The sequence below is a fragment of the Anopheles moucheti genome, chromosome 3 (assembly GCF_943734755.1).
Source record: "Anopheles moucheti chromosome 3, idAnoMoucSN_F20_07, whole genome shotgun sequence".
Lineage (NCBI taxonomy): Eukaryota > Metazoa > Arthropoda > Insecta > Diptera > Culicidae > Anopheles > Anopheles moucheti.
In genome coordinates, this window is record NC_069141.1 from 74650867 (window position 1) to 74668964 (window position 18098).

Below are 18098 nucleotides of genomic sequence, written 5' to 3' on the forward strand. Positions count from 1 at the left end.
TGTTGTTGTCAGCTCTAGCAAAACCGAACGAACGTGAGTGGGAGAAAGAAAGATCGATTGTGTTTAAATTGGTATCATCTTGCCCCGGTTTTCGAAGGTTGTCTTTCGCATCTCGGTTGAATGATTGTAGAACTTATCTTTCTCGGCCTGTTTTTTCTTCTTCTTTTCCGTGCCCAACCATGGGAAGATTTCGATTTTTCTCACAATAAACATGATATTTATTATTCATCGCCCCGGGATTGATTCCGGTTGATATTGATTGAAAGGGCATTTAAGGGCAAGAAAAAGAGGTGTATGTGGTGTGCTTCTCATAAGGTCCTCGCGTTTTTCTTTCTCTCTTTCTCTGTCTCTCTCTGTCTGTCTCGGCAACATGTGTGTCGTGTCTATTTGGCCGTGCCCTTCGCGAAGGTAAATCTGTTCGGTGGGGTAGAATAGAAAGCTATCACCGATCCCCGCAATGAACCTTCCGCTTCCCGAACGGGAGGTATTCGTTTGATGAACGTGATATGGCGAGGAGAGATAATCGTGGATTGAAAAAGTTCCAGTCGCTTCAAAACATCCCGGTCGCGGCATTACTCACTTACCTGTTCTGCACGTTCTGCAGGCATCACAGCGCGGATGAGCAAAACAAAAATAACGAAACTTCCCCAACAACACTCAAACGTTGAGCTTTTCAAGTGAGCTGCCACTAAGAACTTGTTCGTCGCTTCACGTTCCAGGGTTCACAGTAATGCACAAGCGCCCGGTTACGCCAAGCGCACTCGAAGCGGTTGAAGCGGTCCCCGGTGTGTGCACGGTGGAGGAAGATGATGTGAAACTCGTTCCACAAGACACCGACTACCAAGCGCTGCAAGGAAGTTTGTCCGATTCATGTTTTGGGTATTCAGCTCCTGTATTCTCCCGGGGACGGAAGCCACACGAACGTTGACCGTCCGGCGTTCCAAAATGACGTAAGAAAATTTGAATTTCATGGCTTTCCTGGCCGTGCCCCTGGTCTCCGTACGGTTGCGGTTTTGTTTACTGTATGGCCCTTTCAAACCATAGAACGGCCCCGGGACCGATCTGGCGGACGCTTCGGATGTCTTACGATGAGATTTTCTCACACACACACACACCGGGCCCCCCAAAAGCCGACCGGTGGTTGGGTTTCTCATATTGTTTATTGCACCGGTACCCTTCGATTAAACCCTCAGCCATAATCTCTATCGGCGTGGACATGGGTGTTTGCTTAGGGTTAACCTCTGCGTCGAATTTTCCATGCAAGAACCGTGTGGACCGCGACCGGTTGGGAGGTTGTTCTGCTACTGCTGAGAGTGACAGGAGTTGCCGGTTGAACCGGTTTGACGTGTGTATCCGTGGATGAATTTATTATCTGGAAAAAAGACTTCTATATGAGGAAAAAGTTACCGAAAGGACATGATTCAAATTATGATCTCAATTGTTTTTGTCTTCTTTCATGCTTAAGATGTATTTAAGGGTTTTTTTTTTAAACAATTATACTTATTTTTCGCTATACGCGCGACTCGAAATGTATACTGAAAATAGTTTGTTGACATTAAATGTTTTGCCAACTGTAAGATATCAAGTCTTAACTGCCAAAGGGGTTTCCAACTCTTGTCTGACTTAGATTGAGGAAGATCATACCATAAATTTTAAATCTTAATCTTTCAGCCTCCATCTGTCAAACAATCCAAATGATGATGCCGAGCAGTGTCATTCTGAACCGATTCGTCTGAACATAGCCTAACCTGGTCCAGACCATTCAGAAAAATGCTTTATTTTGACATTTGTTGAGCAACTCACCGAATCTTTCATTAGGAAAACAAGCTAATCCTTTTTAGGCTAGGCTTACAACTTGGCTTGTCATTTGTATGGGGTCAACTGTAAGCGCATAAGCTTGGAAACGTTAAAACGCGTACAAAAAAACTGGCTTAGAGCATTATTCCGGCCATTGACAGGAAATATCGGAAATCTGATCTTCATGTTAGTGTCGCTGCGGGCGGATGTATTCTTCACATTGTTTTATCCTGTTTGGCACTTTAGTACACTCACGTTCGTTTGAGAGTTTCGTTCCTATAAACAGCCTCTATGTAAATTCTAACCCAATAGCTAAGCGGTTTATTCCCATATGCAGGCTAAGGGCCGTTGCTTGTAATTTTTCTTAATCAAATTGCGGAATGGTGCTGAATCAACAGCCATTTGTGTACGCTAAAAAACGTGTGAATTACCTTCGTTGTGGGATTGCATTATGCACCGACTCGTATATATATACAGAAACGCCAGTTTGTGTTGCAGTTGATGTCGCGCATCGTATGTAAATCCGGCCGACAATTGTGTCCGTTAATATTGTGACCGCCGGTAACATATTGCACATGCTGGTCGAGTGACAGAATACCGACTCCAGCGTCACGTTCGTGTGTCTCGTGTGTCTAGGATGGACGTTTTTCTGCTGACGTTAATACTCTCCGCGACGTGACGGTTCTATGTGCTCCGGTAACAGTTAACTACCCACCATACAACCGTTGTGTGTTTCAGTTACATTATTGTATTTTAATTGCGATTTAAAACTTACCTGTTTCTGTGGGAAGTTGTTTAAGTTGTCGTCAGTGATCTCTGGGTGGTGATCTGAAAAGGGAAATCCAAAATTGGTTAGTAAAAAGGTCTTCAAAATGAAGGAATTTATGGACATTGCATACCTTCCCTTCTCACAGAAATTTAAGTTTACTCTCCCAAGTTTTAAGTTAAATTGGTTGAATTGTCTTTTTCTTTGTCAATCAAAACTGAAACTCTTGGTGGAATTTGCATTGTTAGACATTTTACATTTATTGTTCAACTTAGTTCCTTTCGCATTTGCTCCTTTTCTCTCTCTCTCTTTCGAAGCAATTGCAATTGAGCTATCGGCTTGGTCGAAATAGAGTTTGCTTTGTCGTTCGCCACTGAATTCCTGTCTCAAGCGTTCGTTTTTTTTTAATGTTTCGATTCCTTTTCGTACCATTTGGCAATCGATTCGTCTACTGGCTTTGGCTATTTTGCTGTATGTTTGCGATGGTGATCCGATCGGAACAGATCGTTCAGTATCATCAATCAAATTTTAATGCACATTGTGCTCTGCTTTGGCCTAACGGAGTCAATATAAACAAAATGATTTTCCATCTTCGAAATATGTCAATTCTCTACAGTGTTTCAAGAGGGGGAAGGGATGGGCGAAACGATAATGATTTAAGATTAGCAAATAAATTAAAATAAATATTACACTTTACAATCGGCTGGTTTCGGCAGAGGCTTCCGACGTCTGTCGCGTGTCCAAAATGGGAATTTTTGGAGTACGGCCAGGCGTGGAATGCCCACAACCCCCCCAACACCGATCGATTCGATTTCGTCATTTTCGTTGTCGTTTGTCGCCGCTGTTTTCGCATTCTGGTTCGTCCAGTGTTGGAAAACCCCTTTTCCCCTTCCGAACGGGACTTGCTGGTTGGGTTGGGAGCGTTTGGCACCAAAATTTACATCTGGGCAGCGTACTGCTGCTGAGGCTGCTGCTGCTGCTGCTCGTAGTAGTACCGGTAGGGATCAACGCTGGCCGGGGCGGCCACCTTCGACGGGCGCATCACGTAGGCAGTTCGTCTGCTCCGCGGGCGTTAGGGGTGAAAGTGGATACCGAAATGGATGGTGAACCGATTAGCAGGAGGAACTTCTTTTCGACGCTGGCGTCAGTTTCACTTACCGGTTATCGTGTCCGGATGCGTGCACCTGGAAGCTCGTCTCCTCGTGGTGATCGTGGGCGAAGATTTTCTTCAGCGCCAGAATACCGGCGATGGTGAGGGCCACCTTCGAGATGACGAGTGCCTTACCGGCGATGGCAGCGAGCGCCTTCAGACCGATCGGGCCAGCAATGCCCATGGCGGTCAGGAAGGCAGCGATCAGATAGCGATGGTGCTTGTTCTGCTTGTTGCCACGAGCTCCCTCCTGTTGGCGCATGTCGAAACGCACGACATGGGTGCGCAGGAACTGCTCCACCTTGTCCAGCAGCGAACGATCGATGTTGCTCAGGCCGCTCATCGAGCGGGCATCGCTCAGCAGCGGTACGGTCACGTTTTCGGCCTTATCCTGCTTCACCAGGGCGATACCATCGAGCAGTGGGATGGATTCCTGTTATGGGAGACGCGAAAGATTGGGTATTGGAATGCTGAGTTTTGGTGGGATAGGAAGCTGGAGTTGCGAGCAGCATGTTTAGAACGTAATATTCTAGCCGTAGACACCATTAGAAAGATGGTTTCATCTACTGCTCGATCATGATCTCACTCCAATAGGAACTCTTCAATATATTCACAACTATCCTTCAACTAATTCTGAAGCTCGGGAGAAAATCGAACTCTTCCTAACTCAGAATTCAGAGTTCTAGCTCTTCAGAGCTCAGAATTCTAGCTCTTCAGAACTAAGAATTCCAACTCTTCAGAATTTAGAATTCTAGCTCTTCAGAACTCAGAGTTCTAGTTCTTCTGACCTCTGCCGGTCATCACAGTATCACTGCCCTAGCACGAATCACTTCGCTGTTTCGATCCGCTTCTGCTCACCATATCAATTGCACGGGAGATGGCGGTCAAGGCCTTGCCCTTGAGACAGCCGGTGAAATCCTGCTTATCCTGGCAATCATCGTACACCTTCTGCAGCACGCTCAGCTCGCCTCCGCTCGGCTCGTGTTTTGCAGCACCGCGAACACCGGCACTGGCGCAGAGGGCCGTGGCGATGACTGAGGCAAGCGTCAGATACTTCAACATCGTGCTACTGCTGTACATTCTGCTTGTTTTATTCTGAGTGAATAACTCGTTCTCTTTCCACACACACTCGAACCTTTGTGACGCACTGGGGGGGCTTTTGAGCACTAGACGCGACGGAGTTCGCTTCTTCAAAACAAAACGATCACTACAGCTGCTGAGCTTCACGAGCTTATTCAATGTTTATCGATCGATGCAACTGCTGATACTGACTGGAACAATTGATATGCGTCCGCTTTTAAACAAAACTGAATGCTCTGTTTAATCTGCGAATTAGGCAGATACACCCGCACGCGCGCACCCGGTGCGGGACTCGGTTTCCCTCCCTTCGTTTATTTTTTTTTTGCGTGGAAAGTGCACCCACGCAAAATGGATCTTCTGCTCGCGCGTTAGTTTTCCTTTTCTTTCTCCGCCGCCATCGGCCTTTTTCGTTTTCGTTTTCGTCTCCGGTTGGCGGCTCATGCAAAAGGCGAAGGTGGAGGCGCGTCCGTCCGTTAGACGGCGCATAGGGAAAAGCGGGAAAATCTTTCGGCGAAAAGCGGCGAAGTCCCCCCCCCCCCACCCGGGAGGAAGCAGGCAAAGCAGCAAATAGTTAGAGTCCAAATGTGGTGCCTCCTTATTTTCACATTTTTCATTTTCAACTGAGGCTTGCGTGGAAATGGAGACGCGAGTGTGTTTTCTTTTTGCCTACCGTTTGACTCCCCCGTCTTTGATGCAGTTTAAACTGTTTTTTCCTGTGTCGTCTTTCCTGTTCACTGCACCGTAGATGCAGCACTTTTCGCCCACAGCTCTTCGGTTGTTGGCACATTTTTTTCTGCATTCACTCGAAACGGACATTGGACGGGACGGTGGACGGGGCCGGCTAACTTCAACCGGTGTGTGGGGTGCAGCAGCAGGGTAGGGCACACATGATTCTTCCACACACTATCGGCAAACCAATTGGCCCTTTTCTCTAATGGGTAACAGTTTTCATATCTGTCTGGTTTAGTGTAAGCATAATCGTGTAACTGTTTTACATCGTCGGCTATTTCTTGTCTTTTACTTTCTCTTCTTCACCTTCACTGGTCAGCAAAAGATTTGCGGCATACAGGCCAGGCCAGTTCGGTTGGCGTGGGGAATAATACACCTTGGCTGTGTCAGCCATTGACGTACACAATGGTGTAATGAGCTGTGTGTTGGAAATAGAATTTAATGGAACGAACAGCAAGGTTCTCTAAGGTTCTATATCGTTGATTTTGATCATATGTATTCAGTGAATTTGGCTAGACATTTTATAAAAGAGAATGTGGTTGAAGGGTACAGACACCTTGAGGAAGTATCTCCATATAAAACACCTAACGTGCTGATCCGAGTTGAGATTATAGGAAAGAATTCCAATTTTAGACAATTCCAGTGCAATTCCAATAGTTGCATAAGCGTCTGAGACATGGAATTTGTCCGAACTCAGGAAAAAACCTTAGGAATCAAGGAATGTTCAGCTCCGTTGTACGGGGATCTCACTTTTGTGCGAAGAGTTAGACTTGCCAGACTCCAAACCCTCCTGACGTTCCAGTCTTGAAACCTCAAGAAGGTCCAAGATATTGGATGGAAAGTTGCCAACACTTGATCATAGTCGAATTGGAAGACACCTTCAGTAGTTCAAGATCGCCAATCGACTGTAGCATCTAAAGAATTCCAGTTTTGGACACTGCCAGTGCTATTTCAGTACTTGCATAGGCCTCTGAGATACGGCCTTTGTCCAAAACTCACAAAAAATATCAGAAATTAAGGAATTCTCAGTTCTGTGAGTTGTGCGAAGAGGCAGACTTACCAGACTCCAAAGCCTCGGGACGTTCCAGTCTTAAAACCCAAATTGAGATGGAAGTGAAGACATTAATATGTCCCCAAAAAAGTCCAAGATATTCGATTGACAGATTCGAACACTTGATCATGTGCGAATTGAAAGACACTCCAAAACCTCGAGATGATCCAATCTTGATCTCGATCCAACACTTGATCATGGTTGAATTAACAGACGTCTTCAATAGTTCAAGATCGCAGAATCGACTGTAGCACCTAATTTAACAGAAGTATTAATGTGACATTCGTTCTATGGAGTTAATATTGGAGATCGAAGTACTTGTCACAGTTCGACGCAAAACTTTGTCGTGACAGGTGAATTTCACTTGCTTTAAACGTTGGGCGTTCCTTGAACGTGACCGACACAAGGTAACTGGGTTGTTTCGCTGCAGTATGTCAAGAATTGGGCCCACGACAACATAACCCAGTAGATGTAAGATAATTCGTCATTAGCAATAAATAAAATTGCATCGTGGGTGAAGAGGAGAACCCACGGTGGAGAGAAACAGTGCAAACAGTGGGGGAGAACAAACATGGTTGATTATGGGCTAATACGACCGTGAAATATGTGCAACATACAATCCACCCGTAAGCATCGCGTTCGTGTCTCGTGAAGTGATTGCGCCTCCTCGTTTCAAGGTAAGAAAGCGCGGCATATCGGCGCTTTTGGGAAGGAAAACGAAACGCAAACCGCACGCACTGTACTGGAAAATGCACACCGCTTCGGCGGATGGAAGGAACCGGACCCACACCCCACCCATCCCATGATGTCGATGCCGCCGTACTCTTATTGCAGCAGTATATCATTAAATTAATATATTTGTTTGCATGGGTGCGTCTTTGTATTTTCCCTTTCTTATCCACACGGCGGTGCTGATATGTACTTGCAGTTGCTTCGCTGCAAACTGCCGAAGTTTTATGTACACCGTGGCGGGTGGTTTATTTCTCTTCCAAAGTACCAACCAACAGCTGTGAGCCCTTTCTCGTCGAAGGAAAACAAAAACGGAACGAAGGCATGATACGGAATTTGCTGATATGAAATTTAAAACATGATTTATCTGCGCAAGTTAGCGCCATCGAATGTGGACCAGATAAAATGTCTAGTCTCAGTGCCGGCTAATGAGCTGCTTGATGGAAAATGGTAACGGCTGTTTGACAATGCTTTCAACACCGGAATCCGGACCAACGTTATGGTGTTCCGGTCCAGAGGGAGCGAGAGAGAAGCGAATCGGGGTTTGAGTGGAAGTGTAATGTGTGAACATGGTAACATTAAAAACGAGCTCCTCCCACACCGGTGACGGAGTTGGAGTTCGGGGATGGGCCTCCGGGCCGCGTGTGTCCATAACCATAATTCTGACACAAACTTATCGATTGTCACGCTTGATGGGTGCAAATAAGATGCAAGTTTGTTTCGTGTGGCGATCCATTAATAGAATATAGGTTACACAAGCCGGGTTGCCGGGTAGTAGCAGAGGAAAATTTACTTTCTGTCTGGCAAGGAGGTGAAGGAAAAAAAGCTTCCTGCCTGTGGCCTCGTTGTCTATGCGTATATATGAATAAGCAGAACTATGTTACAGTAAACAACAGCCGAACAGAACTTGTCGAACCATGACAAACGCCGTTCACGCCGTTGTGAGTGATTAAAATGTTTAAATAAATGCACTTTAAGGCTAAATTAAGGCAATTGAGAACCACTGGAAAGTTGCACCCTTCTACATATAATGAATTTTCCAAGGTATAGAATTGGAAATGGCGTTGTTTACGCGTCAAAATCACGGCATTGCAACAAATGCTTGAATAGTTGGTAAATGAGAATTCTTTTACACTCATTGGCATATGTCCACGGCTTGATGCCATCCATTCGATAGCTAATAACAACAATCATGAACGTCCTGTTCCACCATCTCCACCCAAACTTTGGTTTGGTAAAATTAAACGATCGATTCGCGGTGCGTGCTAATCATCGACAGCTACCGAATATTGCCGCAGACTTGCGCAGACTTAGACCGATCCAAGAACTTGAATGACCATGCAACATATCCAACCATCATACCAAAGAACGCAAGACATCAACGATGGGCAAGCATCAGAGCATTGCCCAACAGCACGTATCGAAACGAAGACGAACGACAGCGTCCAACGTTCGCGGGTCCGCCTAGTACCGCCGTCCCCCCCACACATATCTCAGGAAACCGGTCGAACGCATATGCTCACCGCGGTGGTCACCGCGAGTCGGTCGGATCTCGCAAATCTCGGCAAACTCGCGTTGCGCTTTTCGATTGACACCGAGTAGAAGGAGTACACCGTGCTTGGCCCCCGGACGGTGGGTGGGGGCGGACGCTGTAGGAGTGGCAAGATTTCGGTTCAACGCTCCAGACACATTTCGGTCAACGTTCGGGAATGCGCTATACGAGTTGAGTTTTTAACATGTTTTTTCACACTCTTCTCCTCTGCTTACATTGCTTGATTTGTTTTAGGAGCTTCTTGCTTGGAGCTTGGAGAGCCCGTGTGTTGTGGTGTGTTTACACCGCGCCTAAATGTTGCGCCAAAGGTCTTTGGCTTGCGTAAAGGGTTCCTTGTTCCTTGTTTTGCGGTTTGTGCCCCCCTGGTAGATGTTGTGATTGGGCTCTGGGAGCCAAAAGGAAATGTTGAAAGGAGTGGAAGGTGGTTCGGGCGTATTAAAAATGCCTCCAACGCCTCTCTCTCTCTTGCTTTTACCCTTTCGGGCAGCGAGGAATGTGATCAAGTTCAGGGGTGATTTAAGAAACAAAAAATCATTTCAAGCAACGAGAAACTCGCTCGCGCATTCTTCAAAATTGATGATGTTTATCCGATCAACGATTCATGATGGAGAAGTCAGTTGTTTGAGGTCTTCATGTTTTGTTTTGATGCTATTTGCAAAAATCTCATATCCCGAACTTTGGTGTATCTTTTGAGGAAATATTTCTGGAAAAGTCTTGGAAGGAGATCCGGATGGGATTTGGTGATGATCACGTCGTGTGGCGATCGATGGTCTCCACCACTATGCCACCAGGATGTCCAGATCAGTTGCGCTCTAAAGAGAGTTGTTGTTGAAACATCTGAAACCTGATAATCTGATAATGATGATAAGCCGTTAACAGATATCTCATCATGCGCATTAGCAGTTGGAATATTGCAGTGCGAACCAAATAAACCGGATCGTTCGTTCGACAGCCACCAGTGGAGATGTGGAGACTTTGCTAAATTACGTTTCATTCATTCATCATCCTCACTTACAGCGGTCTCTACGCCAGCCAATTCGAAGTGTAAATTGCCAAAGCAATAAGACAGAGACGCCGTCAACAGAAGCGAAGAAAAAACACAGAAAAATCAACAAAAACCACCACTCCATTATTGCAGCACTGCTCCAAACGTGTTAAGCCGGGATACTGTTGCTACTTCTGCTACTGCTGCTGCTGCCGGTACCACCAACAGAAATCCTCCCCTTGGAACGGCTAAAAATAGCGGGCGGGTGCGATGCGAAAAATGTTGAACATTAAACCGTCCCCGTCAAACAGAGAACACTCGTGGCGCGGTCTGGAGGATGAAGACGAATACCGAATGCCACCATAGTGCGCGGTGCGTCTGCCAGCAGGGAATGGGGATTGCATTTGCAGCTACGTCCGCTCGCACACGCGCCCGGGGTCCAGTGGCTAGCCTTGAATGAGTTCAATCAAGTTCAGTACGATGGCGCGCCGTCACCGGCGTGTTACCATCCTTGAAATGGGGTAGCGTCCCGGGCATTGGGCGCTTGGGCGGGAATGTGTGGTGAACTTTCGGGTGGAAGCAAGAACAAGTCTGTGGAACCATCCGAAGACCGGGCGCATTTTCTTGCAACTCATGTTCCATATCTCATCCGCACTCCGGAACCCGGTTTGGGAGAGTGGCTTTTGTTTTTGCCTTAACGCCGTTTGCCTTTTTTCCGAATTCCTGTCTGCCTAGACGAGGGAGTGCGCAGTACATGATGGCAGGAAAGATGCCGCATTCCTTCAAGCTGGTCACTTGGTTGGTGGAAAATTGAATCCACCAGAAATTATCCTGAAGACAACGGACCCACTGCTAGCGGTGGTGTTGTCGCTACTTTTCCGCTTCTTTCAGCGGTGGAAAATTGGTGCTATTGGCTGGGAACGATAACGCAAAAAGTGAACCTCATCTTCGTAATGGTTAACACATTAGCCAGCCGTGGTGGTTAGCGCGTTCCGTCTAGAGGGAGCCTGGGGTAAAACTCACACGGCGGCAGGACGAAAAGGCGTTTCGCTGCGGTTCACAGCTTTTCTTCGCTGTGTGTTTCATTCGGCACGGTTTAGTCTGGTGCTGTACATGTGACCGGGTGCTGGTCATGTTCAAGCTGAACCTGGAATACGTCTCTCTCTCTCTCTCTCTCTCTTTTCTCTTTATGGACGTTAAATGGATCCTTTCCCCCCATCGTAGCAATGCGCAACCCGCATGGTATCTCGAAGTTTTAACCGTCACCGGCAAAGAACTGACCACCAGCAAGGTTTTGCTGGTTCTTTCGTTTTTACTAGCAGTGAGATCGCCACCCGAAGGGCATGGTGTGTCATGAGGTATGGTCTGAGCAATAGGGCACACCGATGATAGTTTGGTTCTCAGGCTTATCCTAAACGTTAGTGGATTATGAGGGTTTCGTGGATGCTTTGGTGGTGCTTGATGGATGAAGAAGGCGTTGTTGATGGATGTTTACGGCTGTGTTAAGAGCATCGTCTTATAACACATATCATCCGCCTGACAGTGATTCTAATACGCTGTGTTTATGTTGCAAAGATGGGGGCTGTGGTAATATATTTTTTGTTTTCATCATAACTCCTGATATTATCCTAACTTCGATCGGTGCTCTTTAATCCCGTTACGCTTTAAGATTGTTCCCTTTATTAATTCTGAACATCAGAGCTACTGGATCAGTCCCTTCGACTGGTTGGATTATTTCTAATTTCAATTTTTGATTACCTGTTCTATAATATAAACTTCAAATGTATTGAAACGTGACTGTTAATTAGGTAACCACTATATGAAATTTCTGTAAAATCCTCGAAGATTTAGCCATGAAAATCCTGGAATCAATAATATCTCGATGCTATCTGAGTCTTTACCTTTGGACATTTTGTTAATTGGATAACTACTAAAGAAGTCACTGTAAAATCCTTGAAGATCTTGTCCTGGAGATCCTGGAATCAATAATATCTCGATGATATCCCAGTCTTTACCTTTGGAAATATTGTGAATTGGGTTGTGGAATGGAATCGCTGCAAAATCCTTGAAGATCTTGCCCTGGAGATCCTGGAATTAATAATATTTCAATGATATCTAAGTTTTTACCTTTAGACATATTGTTAATTAGATAGCTACTAAAGAAATCACTGCAAAATCCTCGATGATCTTGCCCTGGAGATCCTGAAATGGACCTTACCTTTGGACATATTGTTAATTGAGTAACTACTAAAGAAGTCACTGCAAAATTCTCCAAGATCTTGCCCTGGAGATCCTGGCATCAATCATATCTCAATGATATTTAAATATTTACCTTTGGACATATTCTTAATTCGGTAACCACTAAAGATATCGCTGTAAAATCCTCGAAGATCTTGCCCTGGAGATGCTGAAATCAATCATATCTCAGTGATATCTAAGCCTTTACCTTTGGACATATTTAGAATCTTATTCTTATGGAATTGTTTGATTTTGTCTAGCATCCAGCTCATGTTTCACCACAAAACTATGGCACAATTAACATGTTGAAGCGGCTGAAACAATCGCCAGCCGAGCCAGCAAAAGATACCGTACCAGATACCAGAATGCAGCACAATAAAAAGGTTTCCCTGGTTGAAAAGGATGAAGAAAAAAACAACCAAGAATTAAAGAATGTACACAACATCCATCCCATCCTTCCTGCACTCCGGGCAACAGCAACATCATGCTGCCCGAACCCAGACGCATCCCGGCGACGACGGGTTTTTGTCCGGCCAAACGGCTGCTGAAATAAAAAAAAACCTCAAACCGGTTGGGCAACCTGTGGCTCTGCTCGTCGGCCACACAGAATGGATGGGGGGGGACTTTTTGTTGTGTTTCTCGCTTTTGTCCGTCGGTTCGATTGTCTCTGTCTGACTGGTTTCCGTGTGCTTGTGGTAATGAAACGCCTAGAATGATGTTGGGTCGCGCGGCCATAAAGAACTCTTGAAGAAAGGTCGCGTTTCATACCGCGAGGGCGCTTTTTCCCTCCGATATATGCTAACCGGCGGGGAGTTTTGTGTTGTACTTGCACCACCTGAACAGTTCCAACATGTGCGTGATAAAAGGAAAACAAAACAAACTCGGTTACAGGCTCGGGAATTGGAAAGAGGAGTCGCAGCGAATGCGCGCCGGCTGTGTTGGATGTGGAGGAATAAAAGAGCTTCGGAACTGAGCACACAGGCACACAGGAGAGAGGGTCACTTGAGTGCAGCCAGAACCAGAATGTGTCTATACCGTCTCGGTGAAGTCGAAAAAAGATGAACCAACGATGCTTTCTGTGCTTTCATGCAAAGAGCCATGGCGAATGAAAGCTTACACACAAGTGGCTTAGCGAACGACACCACGTTTTTCAAGTCCGGCGTACTTCGCGGCCCACAGTCGGCGAGGTAAAATGATTCATATCTGCTCATCCTTTCCCTTCGGTGCATAGTGCAGCGTTCTTTATTCGTTTTTTCATGCTTTCATACACGATGGCTGAGAGTGGACCGTTTCCGCCACTGTTAGTGTGTAACGCTTCGGGACAAAGGTGCATGGAGAACGTAGCACATGCACAAGAACCGCCGGTGGTGGTACCTGCTTAGAAAACATGGAGTAGCATCTGTAACCCGAAAGCTCTTGGAATCTCGAACGTGTCGGATTTGAAAGATGCAACAACGCTGCTGCATCCTCTCGGGAGAGATAGATCATACGGGTTCGGATCAGGATGGGTCAGGTTTCCTGGAAACTAGGGCGCATCTCAAGAAGCAGCGCTGAGTAAAGAAGCAAACGAGAAGAACTGCACCTTCCTCCAGCGCATGTGAAGGCGATTGTTCTAAAAAAGGGTCAATAGCAGGGCGACGAGAAGTGGGAACGAAAAGGAGGGCGTTGGACCATTTTCGGTGCATGCGAATGGGTAGAAACTGCACTGGAATTCCGCCTGGGATGGTGGTATCCTTACGGGAGCCCAAATGCCTTTGATGCAACCGATGTGATGCCCGAGGAAAGGAACTAGAACTGGTCGGCAATGTTTGTCTACCGCGCTAGGAGCTTCTTGAACACGACGTGTTGCTTGCTAGTGATGATGGGGCGCACACCTTCACATCGGAGATCCTTTGCAGACTAGGATTCGCCCACCGAACCATGTGGGCGTCTGTTGGCGAGGGTGTGATGTAATACACTTTAATAGTACTTTCCCATCCTTTTTTTTGTTGGTGCCGCTTTCTAAAGAGGGATTAAAACTTGTTTCTCTTTTCGCATTGCAAAACTATACGTAACGCTACCGGGGGGTGGCGAGAAGTCTATGGCAAAACACGTTCACGTAGATTCTAGTGCATGAAGTAAAAAAAAATACCGTTTGTATACAACTTAGCGAAGCCCTTCCTGCCACACGTGCAGAAATGGGTTGGAATGTTAAGGCTGTGGCTTATAACATCCTAGGATTCCCCAGAATTCCTTAGAATTTCCTTTGGATACATTCACGTTGCTTCTTGATAGGGAGTTTAATTGAATTGGAGATTCCTTGAAGCGCATTTCTTTGATGTCCAAATTGGTACAAGAATGCCTACGTTCAGCAGTTACGCAATAGACGATGAATAGTGCGAGTGTTCACCAAATATCCTAAATGACAGCTGCAAAACTGAGCCGCTTTGGTCAGGAATTGTGCGGTATGACACTTAAGAACGGTCGTTGCACTTGTGTTGTGGTTGTTGCTCATGTGCCCATGTTGGATCCAGTTTTTATTGGTACATCTTGCTTTATCGCACCTGCACAATGCTATCTCTTGAACGCTGCTGGGCCATCCATCCCGGACCTGGGGTGTAAGGAACGCTCATCCATTAATCCATTACACACTTGGGTCTTGGGTTCTTAATTTTACTCGACTCTTCCTGGAGGCGAAAAAGCAAAGCGTATGTTCGGCGGCTGTCTTTCGTTGTCTCTGGATACCTTCGATCAGGCGATGAGTGAGCGCACATTCCGTTTTCCTTCAGCGTCGAGTAGAGAAATCATTAACTTGTTACGCACACCGCACACCTCTTGAGCATACAAACACACAGACAGACAGAGAGACCGTGCGAGGAAATCCGAGTCCGTCACGTCTCATGGAGCGAAGAATTACCCACCCGAGGTCCGTATGCCGTCCTGCCCTTCCCTCGCTTCTATGTTCGTTCACTTTTGGTGAGTGGAACGGAAAGCAGCTCCAAGTTCTTGTCGAATGGCGACGGAACACACACCCCGGCTAAATGTGGTTCTCCATCGCAGTCGTCGCCATCGTTGCCGTACTCCGATGAGCACTTTTGTGGTGGGGTGGAACAGGATGACTTTACTGGAAAGTTACTGCTTTGGGTTGTTGGTTCGCTCAGAACACACCACCACCCGCGTACTGCAGTCCGCGTATCCATCGCTAGCCCGGAAGAATTCGTCTTCTTTGCGGCAAGATGGGTTGTTATGGGTTTGCCGATTGCTGCCGACAACCGACGTCATTGCCATCATCATCATCACTTTGCGCTGGTTTTTGGTAGGGCGATGGTCCAGGTCGTCTTGTGTTGATCGTTGTCGTTATGGCGCATTTGTGTCTGGCTGTTCGGCAGAGCGGCATAAACAGTCGGCCGCCCTTCACTGGCGTGCCTTTTGTCTTGGCCGCCGAAGATGGCCCCCCTGGTTATTGTTTCATTCGCTTGCAGCTGTGGTTGCGAACGAACGGATGCTCCAACGGGCAAAGTAATCAAGTAATTGCCCTCTTGGCACATTGGCCCTTGGTCAATGTTTTCCGTTCGGTGGAAGAAACAACACTAACCCGCATACACGCTAGCCCTGGAGCGCGAGAAGAACCCAGTGCAAGCAGAAGAACAGATGGCAGGAAATTCAATACAAAAGTTTAAAACGCTACAACTACACGACTGTGTGGTTTTGGGCGCTCAGAGTCGTCCACTTCTGGATTCTGGGTTCTCATGATGAGATTGAGGAATAAACAGCCCCAAGCACATACTGCTTACCCCGTATGTGGAACGATATGGATTGTCCTAGGTCATTAACCTTCGCGGGTGGTCAACCTTTCGTGGTGTTGAGACAACACGTGGTCTACGTGAGTAACGTGGTCCGGAGGTTGTTTATGCTGGAAAATAGAGCTGCAGCTGTTATCCTTTCCTGGAAACGTCATCAGACAAGGAATTCTATTTGTTACATTCTACCTTCTTAACGCAATGTTCTTCTTTTTGATGAATCTTGGCCCTGACTATTTCTGACTTTTCTGGGCTTTATTTGCCCTCAAAACGTATAGCGGCACAACAGAGCGAGTTCCGTTTGGTCAATTGCAATTCTAATAAACCTCAAGAGAGGGGTCTAGGTCTATAAGGCCCTGCCATTTCTGGCTTTCTGTGAGCTTGATTTACCTTCATAGCTGGATAGCCAAGTCCGTCCTGCGTACGGATTGGTCCGGATGGGATTTTGGTCAGGTCTGTTCGTGTGAAGACCGGCGTCGCTACCATCATGCCACTGGGCCACCTTATTCTTGCACAGCAATAGCTCTGATATGTAAAAGCTCTGTTGTGTTAAACTCACTAATAACTTATTTTTAAAGTAAGTTCCGTTCGATTGTAACATTAATGCAATAAATTACATACAGCATAAAACCAGCAAACCTCATGTACATTTCTTCCAATGCAACTTCCCCTTTCCGTTGGGGTTTGAAGTGTTGCAAGTGTTGAAGAATGATTGAAGGCAACAAAAAAGAACAGGGTCACTCTGCGTGCTGTGCAATTTTTGCTATTGCGTAGCCAAGCCCACGGCGGCACCAGAACAAAACACTCTCGTCGATAGCCGATGTGAGGAGGAGGGGAAGGGGGTGTCTTCAACACGACCCGCTCAAAACCATGCCGGCACAAAGCGAAACCTTATGCGAAGGTTCCGGCAATAAGCTTAACGAGCGAGCGTCGAAACAACGGTACCAGAAGCATAGCAACATAAGAAACCAACAAAATCCAACCCACCCGATGGTCTGGCTTGATGCAACATTATTGCATGCCCCGTGCGTCTCTCTTTTGCTGCCTTGACATTTTTCCGCCGCTGTCTAGTTGCCGTCGTCGCCGCCATCGCCGCGTTGTACGGGTGTCTCGTTACTCAATTTCATCACTGCCTTCAAATGCTCTGTGCTGTTACAAACTAAGAGGTTAGCTGTTGGCTGGCGCTTGCCAGTAAGATAGGTGATAGATAAGCAGCATTGAGCATTGGAAGTGATGCTACCCCTTTTAGGTGGGGCCGATTGATGGTGGGATGGTTATCTTGTTGGACAATTACTTATAATCATTCTCTGTTTGTTCTTCTTCGTTGCAGGTGAGTTGTTGAAAGAGGGATATTCTGGTGTTATTTGAAGATCTTGGTATCCCCTCGTGTGAGACAGTACACAATGGTCCATTTATTGGAAGATGTATAAAACAATTTAGCTGGTAATGTATTTTGAGCAATAATTAATTAGCAAAGCTTCATCTTGTTTGATATGTAAGTAACTTCTCCACTCGAAATATTTGGCACTTTTCAGAACTAACTCCGATGTCTAACCTTACCTTACCTTGGGGTAGAAGGAGCATCAGATAAGCGTGATATATTCGTTTTATAGGACTATTATTGGAGAAGCTTGTTGAAGAAATCCTCAGGAATGAAATGTAATCATAACCAGAATTCATAGCACTTTAATAACAAGCGTTACTGCATTCAGTTGTACGCTGATGGAGTCTCTCCGCACTCGAAGACTCCCCAGTATCAACAAAACTTAAATTAAGATTAATCAGTTTGATAACAGTGTGTACACGGTGAGGACATCCCCGTAAATGGCGGGGATCGTCCGCAAAATGTTTTTCCTTAATGAAAAGTGATCGTATCCCCATAATCTTGTGCGCTCTATTCGCATCCGTACCATCTGTTGGCCGCGTGCTCTCACTGATGGCTGTTAAAATCCGTCCAAATGGGTGTTGAAAATGTGCCTTTTATGATTATGAAGCATTTGTAACCTGCCTGTATCTTGAGCTTTTTTGTTGAGACTACAAGAGCAGCACCAACAAAAAATAAGGATCCCCCCCGCAGGACATCGGTACGGGAGAAGAAAGAAGAACACGCGGAAATGCGGATTGCGTTCACCCAGGATGCCAGTAACCGGTTGGTGAACAGAATCGACAGGTGCAATTTTATTTTCGGCACTCCTGAATCCTGCCGCCCCGTTGGTGAAGCGTGGTCGTGCGTGATTGGGCA

At 46.2% G+C, this 18098-nt stretch overlaps 2 protein-coding genes across 3 annotated transcripts in view; one reads left to right on the forward strand and one right to left on the reverse strand.

Annotated features, from left to right (window-relative positions):
- The window catches only part of LOC128305905 (serine/threonine-protein kinase NLK), a 76592-nt gene that overhangs the window by 18228 nt on the left and 40266 nt on the right, over positions 1 to 18098 (forward strand). The window lies entirely within an intron of this gene.
- LOC128305906 (uncharacterized) lies at positions 3501 to 4793 on the reverse strand. The gene is made up of 3 exons (XM_053043541.1): positions 4572 to 4793; positions 3722 to 4146; positions 3501 to 3621 (listed from the first exon to the last, which is right to left on the reverse strand). Exons 1-3 carry the CDS (start codon positions 4791 to 4793, stop codon positions 3501 to 3503), a joined length of 768 nt encoding a protein of 255 aa, XP_052899501.1.